This window comes from Trematomus bernacchii, unplaced genomic scaffold (genome assembly GCF_902827165.1).
Source record: "Trematomus bernacchii unplaced genomic scaffold, fTreBer1.1, whole genome shotgun sequence".
In the NCBI taxonomy this organism is placed as follows: Eukaryota; Metazoa; Chordata; class Actinopteri; order Perciformes; family Nototheniidae; genus Trematomus; species Trematomus bernacchii.
Window position 1 is genome coordinate 118,296 of NW_022987725.1, and position 15,273 is coordinate 133,568.

Below are 15,273 nucleotides of genomic sequence, written 5' to 3' on the forward strand. Positions count from 1 at the left end.
TTTACATTACTTTTTTCCATTTTCTTTTTTTTTAGAATTATAATTTATTATCTTTTATGAATATATCTGGTTGTATGTATTGCTCATTTTGCATAAAAGAAACAAATGTATTTCAGTTTGTGTTTTATTTGAGTTTGATGCATACAAATACTGTACTGTATGATGATTGTTGAAAATGCACTTTTACCATAAAAGGCCAGCTCGACCAGTTGGTAGAGACTCATCAAAACAAAACTGTGTGGTCAGTAAAAATAAATAAAATTGTTTGTGGTTATTTGTGTCCCATTTGATACACAAATGCAAACAAATCATTTTTTTTTCTATAAATAGTCAAACGCCCGCATTAATATTAATTTAGACTGACTGCATGAAGAAGATCTTTACCCCCCAGCAGCAACTCTATCCACCAGTTACAGGAAATAAACAAATGTCTTGGGTTATATCAGCTGTACTATTTACTAAATATATGGTGTTCTTCGTTTTTTTACAAGTCCAAATATTGGCGTACGCTACCTTTTGAGCGTACGCCACGTTTATAAATGATTCCCCTGGTCTCAGAGATTCAACTCCACATAACATTTCACCCCAGATGGGACTCAAACCCACACTCCCTGGTTTAGGATGTCAGTGCCTTACCCATTGGGCGACTGGGGCACAAACTACAGCTTGTTTACACGACTTCACGTCACCACCGTGTAAAAACCCCCAAAAAACCATTGACCTCAACACCAAGAGACAGGAAGTGATGAAATCCTGACTCATGTCAAGTCAAATTTTACATTTTCAACACAAGCTTTGCCTAAAGACACTTGAACTCACTTTAAAATGTGCATAAATACCTATAATGCTTTTTGTCCAAGATTTTCACGGCAAATTGTGAAGTCGCTCAAAGCCAAACCCATAGGACAAATGTGAGACTGTTATTTAAAGGGGACCTATCATGCAAAATGCACTTTTGTACGTCTTTTATACATGAATATGTGTCCCCGGTGTTCCAGGGAACTCACCAAGTGTCAGAAAACACAACCCTCTCTATTTTCCTCCATACCCAAATCTCTAAAAAAGGGGCTGCAACGGATCTGATAAAAACTGATCCAGATTTGAACACTGTCCTGACGTCAGGACGGTGGCGCTACGGCTATTGGGCCAACTCCACCAATCAGGAGGAGACAGCCACGGCCACTGCCGTTCGAAAGCGCTGGAGACGCTGTAGTACATATGCCAGGCCTGTAGGTGGTGCTGTTCTCACTGAATCAGCCCTTGCAAAAACAGAGCTAGAAATTGTCAAATTGAGCAAAATGAGGCATGGCTAAAATGCATGATCTGTTTGGTATTTTGAAAAAAAAAAAGTATAAATATGCCTTATATAGGTATGGTCCTACACTATATTATTCAAATATAGCATAATAGGTCCACTTTAATCTAGAAACAGGAAGGGAAAGTCTAATTTGAAGCATTTATTTGTATCTTACAACAGCTAAGCTTAGCCTACATATAGCATACTTTCATTATAATCACATAATCCTGTCATCTATCACTCCTGCAGGAATAGCAACAGAGATAACGTCTTTATTTTAGTGGAGAAAGCCGTCTGTAACTGTGAGCTGTGGAGTGTGTGGGCACTGCTTCTGTCCAGCGAACAATAGAGATGATTTCATGCTGCTAATTAAGTCCTCTGATGAAAGCTGCTGCCGCTGAAACACACTCACTGAAGAGTAAAACATTTAATAGCTTCTTTTCCTGTTGGTGTTTCTAATGTGGCTGATTACTCGCAGCTTTGAGCAGTTTCTCTCTGCAAAATACAGCAGGAAGACCTGTTTTTAGTCCTTTACCTGGACATGACTCGGCATTTTAGCACTTCCTGTCCCCTAGTCTGGAGGTTAAGGCTTTTCTGAATGTGTTTTTAGTGTGAAAAAAGGTCTGTGGTTAACACCAGCTGAAGAGATTTTTATTATACGACATAAAATACGTCAGTAAATACTCCACTGGTTGCTAACAAGTGTCTAAATGACGCCCAACCTTAGCCTTTAGCTTAGCGGTGGTGACGTGAAGTCATGTGACCGTGCTGTAGTTCCTTTATAGCCCAACATTAGCCGCCTTTAGCTTAGCGGTGGTGACGTGAAGTCATGTGACCGTGCTGTAGTTCCTTTATAGCCCAACATTAGCCACCTTTAGCTTAGCGGTGGTGACGTGAAGTCATGTGACCGTGCTGTAGTTCCTTTATAGCCCAACATTAGCCTCCTTTAGCTTAGCGGTGGTGACGTGAAGTCATGTGACCGTGCTGTAGTTCCTTTATAGCCCAACATTAGCCACCTTTAGCTTAGCGGTGGTGACGTGAAGTCATGTGACCGTGCTGTAGTTCCTTTATAGCCCAACATTAGCCACCTTTAGCTTAGCGGTGGTGGCGTGAAGTCATGTGACCGTGCTGTAGTTTCTTTATAGCCCAACATTAGCCACCTTTAGCTTAGCGGTGGTGACGTGAAGTCATGTGACCGTGCTGTAGTTCCTTTATAGCCCAACATTAGCTACCAAATACTGTTGCTGGGAGCTCAAACGCTAATGCTAATGCTAATTCAAAGCCATCAGAATACTGTACACACACACACAATTATCCTGCAGAACATCAGACATAACATTTTGATGCAAATACAACTGTAATTGCTCTTTTACCTGCTGTGTTATATGTGATATTGTATTTTCTTTAAGTGTTATTTACACATCCATTTATTGCTACTCTATACTTCTACTTCTCTACATTTCAGAAGCCAATGTTGTCTTTTTCCTCCACGACATTTATCTGACAATAAAACCTTTGAATCTTTGATAATGCTAGCGTCCTACGATTCATCTGATTAATGAAGATAGCCTTAGCTTTACATACAGGCTGATATTAGGACCTATCATTTGGGGAAATGATTTGTTTCTTGCACAGGATAGCTGCTTTTCCACCGAAGCATGAAATAAATAATTAATCCCCGCAGCCCGCAGACAGATGGACGAGCAGATGAGGTCATTAATAAAAAAAGAAATCCTTACCTTCATGAGGACGGACTCAGAAAGCTTCTCTCTGTTCACGATCTTTATCGCCACTTTCTGTCCCGTTATACAGTGAACGCCCAGCTTCACAAGGCCTGAGACACACACACACACACACACACACACACACACACACACACACACACACACACACACACACACACACACACCACACACACACACACACACACACCACACACACACACACACACACACACACAGGGGAAGAGAGGGGAGGGGAGACTGTTTTAAATCTTCATGCCATGTGAAAACAGGAAGGGAGGGATGGCATCAATAATTCAAAAAGCTTTACTGTCACAAACACTGACCAGCGAACTAGAGTCTGATTGGATTAATTAGATGTCTTTTCCTCGTCCCAAACATTTAATAAATATAGCTTTAACTTAATAGTATTTATTTCGACAAACCATATATAGTAATGTGATATTTGTGGACATGTAAACATCATTAAAGTCAACATTACAGTGTTTTTAGTGAAGGATTAAGCCATTAAAGCAACTTGAGATCTGAGTATCGTGTCTTAGAGTACTTTTACTTATTTAAGTGTTATTTTGACATTATTTCCATGTTATGCTTCTCTATTATTCTATTTCTCTACATTTCAGAAGACAGCTTTTTACAGATGCAGCTTATTAGCTAATACACAGTATAAGTCCACTAATGAATATACATGTACATATTTAACTTGTAACAGAATATTTGTACACTTTAGTACGGCTGCTTTAACTACATTTGACAGATAGTCTACAGCAGGGGGGTCCAACTCAAATACACAGTGGGCCAAAATAAAAAAATGGGTACTAGTCGAGGGCCGGACTGGTTCAATGTTTATTGCAGAACGTATTGAAATGAACTTATTGCACATATTAAACCTGGAACTAACAAAGCTTCAATGATTGCCTATAAAAACAACATGAAACATTAAAGGGGACCTATCATGCAAAATGCACTTTTGTACGTCTTTTCTACATGAATATGTGTCCCCGGTGTTCCAGGGAACTCACCAAGTGTCAGAAAACACAACCCTCTCTATTTTCCTCCATACCCAAATCTCTAAAAAAGGGGCTGCAACGGATCTGATAAAAACTGATCCAGATTTGAACACTGTCCTGACGTCAGGACGGTGGCGCTACGGCTATTGGGCCAACTCCACCAATCAGGAGGAGACAGCCACGGCCATTGCTGTTCTAAAGCGCTGGAGACGCTGTAGTACATATGCCAGGCCTGTAGGTGGTGCTGTTCTGCCCTTATCTGCCCTTACAAACAAATTTCAAATTGAGCAAAATGAGGCATGGCTAAAATGCATGATCTGTTTGGTATTTTGAAAAACAAAAAGTATAAATATGCCTTATATAGGTATGGTCCTACACTATATTATTATAATATAGCATGATAGGTCCACTTTAAATAATCAGTTGCATTCATTTCTTATGGCTCAGAGTCATTTCTTATGATTACATTTCTCCACAGGCCAACAACAGCTTCAACAAAACTATTTCCCTCAAAGAACAAACCAAACATGCTCTGTTGACGTGAGAGAGAAAGTGCAGAAGGAAACATGTAAACTCAGGTTGCTGCTCTGTGATGCTAGCTCAGATACTTGGCATCTCATCTTGGGTGCAAGTTCATCAATGTTTGGGCTCAGGCTCTGAGCTGAGGAGACCCTCAGGATGGAGTGAAGGTGTGCGTGCAATATACCGGAGGGCCAGATCTAATAGTCATTACAAATGATCCTGCGGGCCGAAATTAAATCCACCACGGGCCTGATTTGGCCCCCGGGCCTTAGGTTTGACACATGTGCTCTACAGATATATATCCTTCACTATATGTATATTTATTTTGCTTTTTAATCCTGTTTCATTTTCTATTTACAGATGTTTATATTATTTTCTACTCTTCCCTCTTCTTGTTTAGACGCTGCTGTGACGTTAAACATGTCCCAAAGTGGGATCAATAAAGTCAATCTAATCTAATCTGAAGTCAAATATCTGGGTCTTTCTTCCACTCCTGGTTATAGATGCAGTGTTAACTAATACACAATATAAACACACTAATAAATAAACAGGGACACACTTCACTTGTAACAGAGTATTTTGATGTGTATATATTTAGCTTTTTAGTTCTGTTTTATTTTCTATTTTCAGATATTTGTTTATTTTTTACTCTTTTTCATTTTCAACATGCCTTACTGCTGTGATATTAAAAATGTCCTAAATTGGTAAAAGACCTGTTTTTTTTCCCCACGTCTAGTTCTGGTTCTGATGAAATGAGGAGGGTCTTGTTTTGATTTGTAGTCCTGTTTTATCTATTTTCAGATATTTGTTTATGTTTTATGTTTATTTTCTACTCTTTGCAAAGCCTTGTTTAGATGCTGGTGTGACGTAAATTGTCCCAAATTACAAACACAGGGGGTCCGCGGGGTCTTAAAAATAATATATGCATAATATAATATGTATTCATTAGGCAGAGAAACAAGTCTCCTACAGTTTTTAATATAAACTTGATTTCCTCTAAATCTGAAATGAAACCAGCTGCATGAAACTCACGTCCTGATATGTTGTTAAAGTCTCTACTTCCACATATCTCAGTGTGTTGAGTGCAAAACAAGCCTGAGCCTCAATAACTGTGATTAAAGTAAATACAGGTGGGAATTTTCCTTTAACAGGGGGTCCGCGGGGTCTTAAAAAGTATTACAAGTTGATCAATCAATTTAGCGAAAATTAAGGCTATTAAAAAGTATTAAAAAGTATTAAACAGCATTTTCCAAGGTATTACATTTTGCAGCTTGTTTTCAATAAGTATACAAATTGTCCAAAGAGGTTGTATTCTACAGTGTGCCTGAATGTAATCATTGCGTAGGTGTGTAGTGTGATTCTGTGTAGTTTATTTATGTCATCCCGTTGGGTTTGACGTCATCTGAACAGGACATCGCACGCTCACTGCTTGATAGCGCGAAGGCCCGTTTACGCCGGTTGTTAAACAACATCGTTATGGGGAAATGCAAGTCTGCGTCCAAATGGTTGGAAGATAAGGAGTGAGGACAATCAATACTGTATATAGTCAATGTGAGGTAAAGTGTGTCGCCAAGGTAACCGGTTAGAACTCAAAGTGGAGATGAGGTCTTAACATGTATGGGAAGGGTCTTAAAAAAGGTCTTAAAAGTTATTACATGTGACTTCAGGACTCCTGCATGTACCCTGAATACAATACAGCTCTATTTATAAAGCACTTTCAAACCTCCAGACCAAAGTGCTGTCCAGGCAAATAAACAAACACATCACGTGGAAAGTAAGTAAAAACAATAGACAATTTCAAAGCGATAAAAACAGCAATCGAGATGTGAAAATGCGAAGGAGAAGAGGTGGGTTTTAAGAAAAGCAGACAGAGTGGAGGCCCGTCTGAAGTCAATCTAATCTAAAGTAGAAGATCCGGGTCCATCTTCCACTGGTTCTGATGAACTGAGGGTCTTGTTCCTACCTGTCTGGCCCTTCCCGAGGGTCTTCTCCAGTCGATAGGGACCCACATACTGGCTGGACAGAACCACCGTCAGCTCTTTGCTGCTCATCCTTCCTCCTTCAGTTTCCTCTTCCTGATGTGAGGCAGATCAACTCATCCCAGAGAGAGAGGGGAGAGGTTCTGGTTCTGCTTCTGGTTCAAAACATTCACAGGTTCATCATCAGATGCTCAGCAGCTTCAGAGTAGACATTCTTCTGACCTGAGCTCCTCCAACAATGCAACATATATCATAAAATACAAAAATACAAAATAGTGCAATAAGTCTATAAACATGTCAATGGAATATGATATGTACACATTAGGTTATTTAAAAGCATTAATATTAAGTTAAAGCTGATATTTAGACTTAATATTTTAGCGATCAACTAACCTAATACAGTTAATCTGTTGATTTAATACATTTAATTAAAGTACTGTACTTAAGTCAATTCTGCAATCTGCACAATGAATACTTTTACTGTATTTTGATGAGAATACTTTTCTACTTTTACTTGAGGAACATTTTGAATGCAGGACTTTTACTGAAACAGAGTATTCCTACACTCTGGTACTTCTACTTTTACTCAAGTACAAGATCTGAGTACCTCTACTTTTACTCAAGTACATGATCTGAGTACTTCTACTTTTACTCAAGTACAAGATCTGAGTACTTCTACTTTCACTCAAGTACATGATCTGAGTACTTCTACTTTTACTCAAGTACAAGATCTGAGTACTTCTACTTTCACTCAAGTACAAGATCTGAGTACTTCTACTTTCACTCAAGTACAAGATCTGAGTACTTCTACTTTTACTCAAGTACAAGATCTGAGTACTTCTACTTTTACTCAAGTGCAAGATCTGAGTACTTCTACTTTTACTCAAGAACAAGATCTGAGTACTTCTACTTTACTCAAGAACAAGACCTGAGTACTTCTACTTTAACTAAAGTACCAGATCTGAGTACTTTTACTCAAGTACCAGATCTGAGTACTTCTACTTTTACTCAAGTACAAGATCTGAGTACTTCTACTTTTACTCAAGTACACTCTGAGTACTTCTCCCACCTCTGAACACATCTATAATATATCAATCTGTATTTTTGTAACCTTGTAACCCTGCTCGTAATATCCATGTATTTAACAGTAATCTGATTACTTTGAGCGCAATAATAATAATAAATTACCTTTTTCTTGTGTATCCTGATTACGTAATCTGGTCACATGTAATCCGTTCCTCCAGCAGCTCGTTGAGAGGCCGGAGACCGTCAGTGCTGCAGCTTCTCTTCCCGGGGAATGTGAGGGGAAACGGGCTATAAATAAATGAGAGCACCGCTGATCTGATGGATGTTTGATGCAGAGGTGGAGCTCAGATCCAGACTTTATTCACCCGATTCAAACTCAAATATCCCACCTCAGAATGCCCTGATTGAATCCATTACAAGACACCCTGCTTTCTGTCTTTTTCCCACAAAATGTGTCCATAATCCTGCACAAGCATTCCCGTTATTTCATCCTCCGTTTCCTCCTGCGGATAATAATCTATTATCACAACAGCATCAGCAAGAAGAAGAATGGGTTTTCCAATATCCGGTGCACACTTTGGCTCACCCCTCCCCGGCCCTGCATCAGGAAATGAGAGAGAGAGAGATAGAGAGAGAGAGGGGAGGGTTTGGGAGAGAAATGATGGGGAAAAGGGAAGAAGAAGAAGAATCTGGAGCTCCGTGCGGGACAGGGCAGCTGCTACAGCCGGGAGAAGAGCTCTGAGAGCCGGGGAAGGATCAGCACTCGGCCCGGTGATGGATCCTGGTTCCAGAAACAACAATCCTCTCCTGGATGAAGCCTCCCTTCTTCCTCCCGTGTCGCTGTGACTCTTATTCTCATTTGATCCTCAAAGCGTCCCTCTGGAACCCCATCAAAACACGCTTTTGGGGGAAATGAGTGTCTCTTTTTACGCACGGGACGGATTTCTCTTCTGCGGCTGATGCACGTAAAATCCCTTTCTCTTTTTTTGTCAGCCTCTCTCCTCCTCCTCCCTTTCCTCAGCATCAGCATCCGGGTTCCTGCCTCCCCTCCACACCCTCTTTCTGCCCCCCCCCCTCTCTCCCTCTTTACTACGGCACAGTCCCACGCTCTGTGATTGGCTGAGAGAAGTGCCATTACTGTGGTCCGGGTCGAATTTGCTTTTACCTGCTAAAAATAAAAGCTTTTAATACAAATGCAATGTTGTATAATTTGTATTTTTACTGAATGAGTAGAAGGTTTCAATTTCAACATGACACAGAATGTCACTTAGAAATGAAAATACAAAGAAATGAACATACATGAAACATTTTATATGAAAACAATGATAAATACAATCATTAAAGAACAAGCACACACACACACACACACACACACACACACACACACACACACACACACACACACACACACACACACACACACACACACACACACACACACACACACACACACACAACACCACACACACACACACACACACACACACACACACACACACACACACACACACACACACACACACACACACACACACACACACACACATACACACACAGACAGACAGACAGACAGACAGACAGACAGACAGACAGACAGACAGACAGACAGACAGACAGACACACACACACACACACACACACACACACACACACACACACACACACACACACACAGCTAATGTGAAGTTTTAAGTTGGTAACTGACAAAAATTAAGTTGTATGTTTTTGATTTGGAAATGTTGAAATGTAATAAAACAAATCAGAATAGAAAATGTACGTAAATAAATGTGTTTGGTATCTATTCGCCATAATTGGGAAGACAAGTTAGTTAATTGACAACCGTTTAAATCAATCACATTCCTTAATTTATTTATTTTGTGGCTTTTCCATATTTTTTATTACAAATGCTTTGAATTTCCCCCAAAATCTGAGTATGAAACTCACATTTCAGCTTCTATTCTGCACCATGATGCGTCACCCAGCTGTGATTAAGGCTCACATTGTGATTCCTGTGTGACGCTGACTCCTAAATCTTTATCCCTTTTAATCTTAATCTCTCGATGCAGTTCAGATTATCTAACGTCATGTGAGAGAATATGAACCCTCTGAGAGAGATGCTTTCCACACAACGTTTATTCAATATCCTCTGACCACATGGTGGTGCTGCTGAGCTGTGGTTTGTTTGAGGTGTGACTCAGTGGGATTACAACAAGTATTGGATCCAGTTTTATAATAAGTAGAAGTACTCAGATCTTGTTTTGGAGTAAAAGTAGAAGTACTCAGGTCTGTACTTGAGTAAAAGTAGAAGTACTCAGATCTTGTTTTGGAGTAAAAGTAGAAGTACTCAGGTCTGTACTTGAGTAAAAGTAGAAGTACTCGGGTCTGTACTTGAGTAAAAGTAGAAGTACTCAGATATTGTACTTGAGTAAAAGTAGAAGTACTCAGGTCTGTACTTGAGTAAAAGTAGAAGTACTCAGATCTTGTACTTGAGTAAAAGTAGAAGTACTCAGATCTTGTACTTGAGTAAAAGTAGAAGTACTCAGATCTTGTACTTGAGTAAAAGTAGAAGTACTCGGGTCTTGTACTTGAATAAAAGTAGAAGTACTCAGAGCTTGTACTTGAGTAAAAGTAGAAGTACTCAGATCCTGTACTTGAGTAAAAGTAGAAGTACTCGGGTCTTGTACTTGAGTAAAAGTAGAAGTACTCAGATCCTGTACTTGAGTAAAAGTAGAAGTACTCGGGTCTTGTACTTGAGTAAAAGTAGAAGTACTCAGATATTGTACTTGAGTAAAAGTAGAAGTACACAGATCTTGTACTTGAGTAAAAGTAGAAGTACTCAGATCTTGTACTTGAGTAAAAGTAGAAGTACTCAGATCTTGTACTTAAGTAAAAGTAGAAGTACCAGAGTGTAGGAATACTCTGTTACAGTAAAAGTCCTGCATTCAAAATGTTCCTCAAGTGAAAGTAGAAAAGTATTATCATCAAAATATAGCTGCTGCGAAGGCAATAATATATATGATATGTTTTATAATGATTGATCATGAAAGTGTTCTCAAAGCTGGTAAAGGTGCAGCTAGTTTGAATGACTTTGTATACTGCAGGGTAGCTTGTGGATTTACTCCAGGTGGAACTAAAGTCTGATTTAACACTTGATTAGATTTCACATCATTCATCCACATCTGTGAAGTAACTAAAGGTATTAAATACATTTAGTGGAGTCAAAGTACAACATGTACCTCTGAACTGTAGTGGAGTAGAAATACACCATTTCAAATTGAAAGAATGTTAGAAGATATATTGTGTGTTACTGTGAGGTTAAGAGATGTAAACCATGCTGTTTGTTTGATCCCTACCTAAACATAATAAAGTTTGAATGGAGCTGGTTTGGGGGTTAAAGTTTAACCTCCTGCAAACTGTGAGGCTAATGACCTGCAGCTGACCTTTGACCTGCTGCTCTCCTAAACTTAGAGATGACCTATTGACCTCTTCTATACCAGGACTGCAACTGCTAACACTCAGAGAGAGTACAAGTAAACACATCCTGTACTCAAGTAGAAGTACACACACCCTTTACTCAAGTAGAAGTACAGATACTCGTGTTTAGAAATACTCTGGTGAAAGTAGAAGTACTGACTAAACTTCTTTACTCAAGTCAAAGTAAAGAGGGCTTTGAAATGTACTTCAGTAAAAAGTACCCATAACTAGCAGCTGTTTTAAAGAGTACCTGACCTCCCTTTATATTAATAGAACAATAATGTCATTGTTAGCTAATGAATGTTTCCATGCTGAACAACGGCAACATGACAACGTTTTCATTGGTCCCTCTTCTTTAGAGAAGACCAGGAAATGATGGATACACGGATCGTGTTCAAATCAATAGGCACGCAATGACTCTAAATAATAATGATCACGCCACCAAACACACATTCAAACTAAGGAACCAGCCTGTTTGGGAAATGTGAGAAGTAGAAAGTACAGGTATTTGTGTTCAACATGTAAGAAGTAGAAAGTACAGGTATTTGTGTTCAACATGTAAGAAGTAGAAAGTACAGGTATTTGTGTTCAACATGTAAGAAGTAGAAAGTACAGGTATTTGTGTTCAACATGTAAGAAGTAGAAAGTACAGGTATTTGTGTTCAACATGTAAGAAGTAGAAAGTACAGGTATTTGGGTTCAAAATGTAAGAAGTAGAAAGTACAGGTATTTGGGTTCAACATGTAAGAAGTAGAAAGTACAGGTATTTGTGTTCAACATGTGAGAAGTAGAAAGTACAGGTATTTGGGTTCAACATGTAAGAAGTAGAAAGTACAGGTATTTGGGTTCAACATGTAAGAAGTAGAAAGTACAGGTATTTGTGTTCAACATGTAAGAAGTAGAAAGTACAGGTATTTGGGTTCAACATGTAAGAAGTAGAAAGTACAGGTATTTGTGTTCAACATGTAAGAAGTAGAAAGTACAGGTATTTGTGTTCAACATGTAAGAAGTAGAAAGTACAGGTATTTGGGTTCAACATGTAAGAAGTAGAAAGTACAGGTATTTGTGTTCAACATGTAAGAAGTAGAAAGTACAGGTATTTGAGTTCAACATGTAAGAAGTAGAAAGTACAGGTATTTGTGTTCAAAATGTCAGAAGTCAAAGTAAAAAGTCGTCAGAAAAATAAGTAGTGGAGTAAAGTACTGATACCAGAAAAATGTACTTAAGTACAGTAACAAAGTATTTGCCGCACACACACCCCTCCCCTTGCCCTTTAGGCTCCTCTCTGCAGACTCAGGCAGAAATACCGCCTCAGGAATCTCCTGCCGGCAGATCTGATGTCGAGGTCAGAGCAGTGTGTGTGCAGTGTGTGTGTGTGTGTGTGTGTTCATGCAACTGCAACATGTGCTGCGTGTACAGTAGTGTGTAACATGTCCAAGTCAGGCATTGTAAAGATAAGATATCAATCAGTCTGACACTAAAGAATTCATTGTTCTTTTGTGTATTCTCTAGTGTGTGTGTGTGTGTGTGTGTGTGTGTGTGTGTATAGTTTGCTCTTTCACATGTTGATGCCAGGGGAACATTCCTGGAAACACGCCTGTTTACACAGGTCTCATGTCTGCAGTGTACACACACTTTCATCACATGTTCTAACCTGGACTGTTTTATGGGACGAATACTGGTCACAAGTACAAGTACATATAAAGATAGGTAAAGTATACAAGTATAGGTTCAGATATCCAGCAGCATATTTACCTCATTAATAAATCTGAGTTCTCTACCTCTGGTTTTATTATGAAAGAGTGAGGGGTCTCCTTCTTGTGGTTTTTCACAAATGATAGAAATCATACCTAAAACTGTACGTAACTATATTCGTTTATGTTATTATAGTTTCTTCAAATAGTTTTCTATCTGTGTTTTTAATGTTTTTATTTGTGTGTATGTTTATGTATGCACCACAACACCAGGTCACATTCCTCATGTGTGTTAACCTACCTGGTAATTCAACTGTTTCTGATTTATTTTTATTTGTAGACATAAGTCTACATAAGTTTTTATTTGTAGACATAAGTCATTTTGGGTTTGGACATTGTAAATGTCCAAACCCAAAATGAGGTGTTAATATGTACAAATAGGAGTTAATGTACATACCAGATCAGTGTGTGCATTCATCTAAAGCAGGGGTCTCCAACCTTTCTTCATCTGAGAGCTACTTTCAAAAAATGAAAGTGGCCAAGAGCTACTTGCATCACATCGCTTACATTTATTCACATAGCCCTCATCAGTTGAATTAAGCTATACTTTTGTACACGTGTGAAATTGCAATACCTAAAGCTTATCAAAAATAAGGTCCAAGAAAACGAAGATTTCTCACATATTATTATGGCCCACATAACATATATCATAAGTACATCACTGAACATTCACATAAGTGTCCTTAATCACCACCTTACAAGCATTTCACTCTTTTGTTAGTGAGATTAATGGCACTGCATACAGTCCACCATAGAGGTGTATGCTGGACCCACTTAGGTTCACTTAATAGAGTCATTTAAATGTTCATCAGTCGGTCTTGTTCTGTATTTAGATTTCATTCATGTCAGAAAAAGCTGCTTCACAAAGGTATGTAGAACAGAACCAAATAAAGCAGACATTTTCAGTGCTGCTTGGTGAATGTTCTTATAGTTTTCTGGGTCTACAAGGCTCCAGAAATGTTGTGAGTTTTGCTGAGACTTAAGCTGAACATTATTTTGGAGATCTCCACAGGATTGACACTGAACAGTTGTTCAGCCATCTTTTTCTTCTTCTTCTTCGTCTTGACATTAAATTATAAACCATAATAAATCAATTGTATAGGTCTAGCCTCCCTATATCTGTGTGTGAAAATGGTTCCATCCTCAAAAACAAAAAACTAATACTTCTGCAGTCTAGCTGCAGCTTCTAGCAACGGTCTTCTGTTAAAAAAAAAGACACACATGACTTGAGTCTGAAAACAGCAGGAGTATTTACAATAGCATTATAAAAACAAAAATAGTGCATGTGGGTGCACACTTACATTCTCTGTCTTACTGTTACATAAATCCCATGAATGTATGAGATTAAGTTAGCTTCATCATATCTCAATCAGTGATTAAGTGAATAATAAAGTTTCTATCGGGTCACTATCAGCCTGTCACTCATTATTTTCAGGGAGGGGGCGGGGTTTGGAGGAACGGAGAGGAGACGGTGATCGCGGAAGCTTTCCTCCTGCCTTCACAAACTTTACACAAGTATTTATCAACTGAAAATAGCAAGAGGACATTCATACTCTGCAATCCAAGACTTGATTAAATTCACCAAAAACCTGACATGACGATAACGAGTGTTTTTCAAAAAACACAAATCCCTCCCTGTGTGTCTCTGAGGCGCAGCGACAGGGCCTGATTCAGAGCGGGTCATTCTGCTGTTAGTTCTGGACTCGTGCTGGTGGAGAAAGCAGACTGCTCCGTGTGTGTTGTCGCTGTGCTGCTGTCACGTCTGTTCCTTGATCTCTGCGTCACCGACCATTTGATATTCGTGTGACAGAAAAAAATCTAAAATAAAAAAACGTTATTGTCCAGCCGCGGCCGAAAAATCAATAAGCAACCTTACTACGCTATAATCGATAATCGAGCGGCGAGCTACTGAAAAGCTGCCCGCGAGCTACCGGTAGCTCGCGATCGACGTGTTGGAGAGCCCTGATCTAAAGACTGCCTGAAGAAAAAGCTGGAGGCTCCGGACACACACACACACACACACACACCATTGACTACAGACTTTACTACACTGCTATGTGTGGTTTAACCTTGCACATAGTGGCTTTGAATCCATGCCTCTGAAAGCTGATGGCTCTAAGTGTGTGTGTGTGTGTGTATGTGTGCACGTGTGTGTGTGTGCGTGTGTCTTGATTGGGACAGCCAAACTGACAGCTGAGAGTATTGATGTCTGTTCTTGTTTCTCAATTCATCGTCTTCTGTTCTTACACCGGCTATTTCAGTTCACTTTAAAAAAGATGCCAGATTATGAATTCAAATAAATACGATTCTGTTTTTGAGTTTGAACAGTGATGCTACAGCAGAGATCTGCCTCCCATTATGTGCACTAGGTGGTGTAGTTCTAAGCAAGAAGTTAGCATAAGCTAGGTAGCTAACAGCTGTATGGAGTTATTTTGAAAGCGATTAGCTTAATTTACATTTAGTTGACCC

The 15,273-nt window shown here is 39.2% G+C and overlaps 1 protein-coding gene across 1 annotated transcript in view; it reads right to left on the reverse strand.

The window, feature by feature from the left end:
- LOC117493926 (serine/threonine-protein kinase BRSK1-like) overlaps window positions 1-8,130 on the reverse strand; it is a 50,117-nt gene extending 41,987 nt beyond the window's left edge. The window contains 3 exon segments of the mRNA XM_034144528.1: window positions 3,037-3,131; window positions 6,535-6,705; window positions 7,739-8,130. Of these exon segments, the coding sequence (XP_034000419.1) occupies window positions 3,037-3,131; window positions 6,535-6,622 (183 nt within the window). The 5' untranslated portion in view covers window positions 6,623-6,705; window positions 7,739-8,130.
- Between the last annotated feature and the right edge of the window lie 7,143 nt (window positions 8,131-15,273).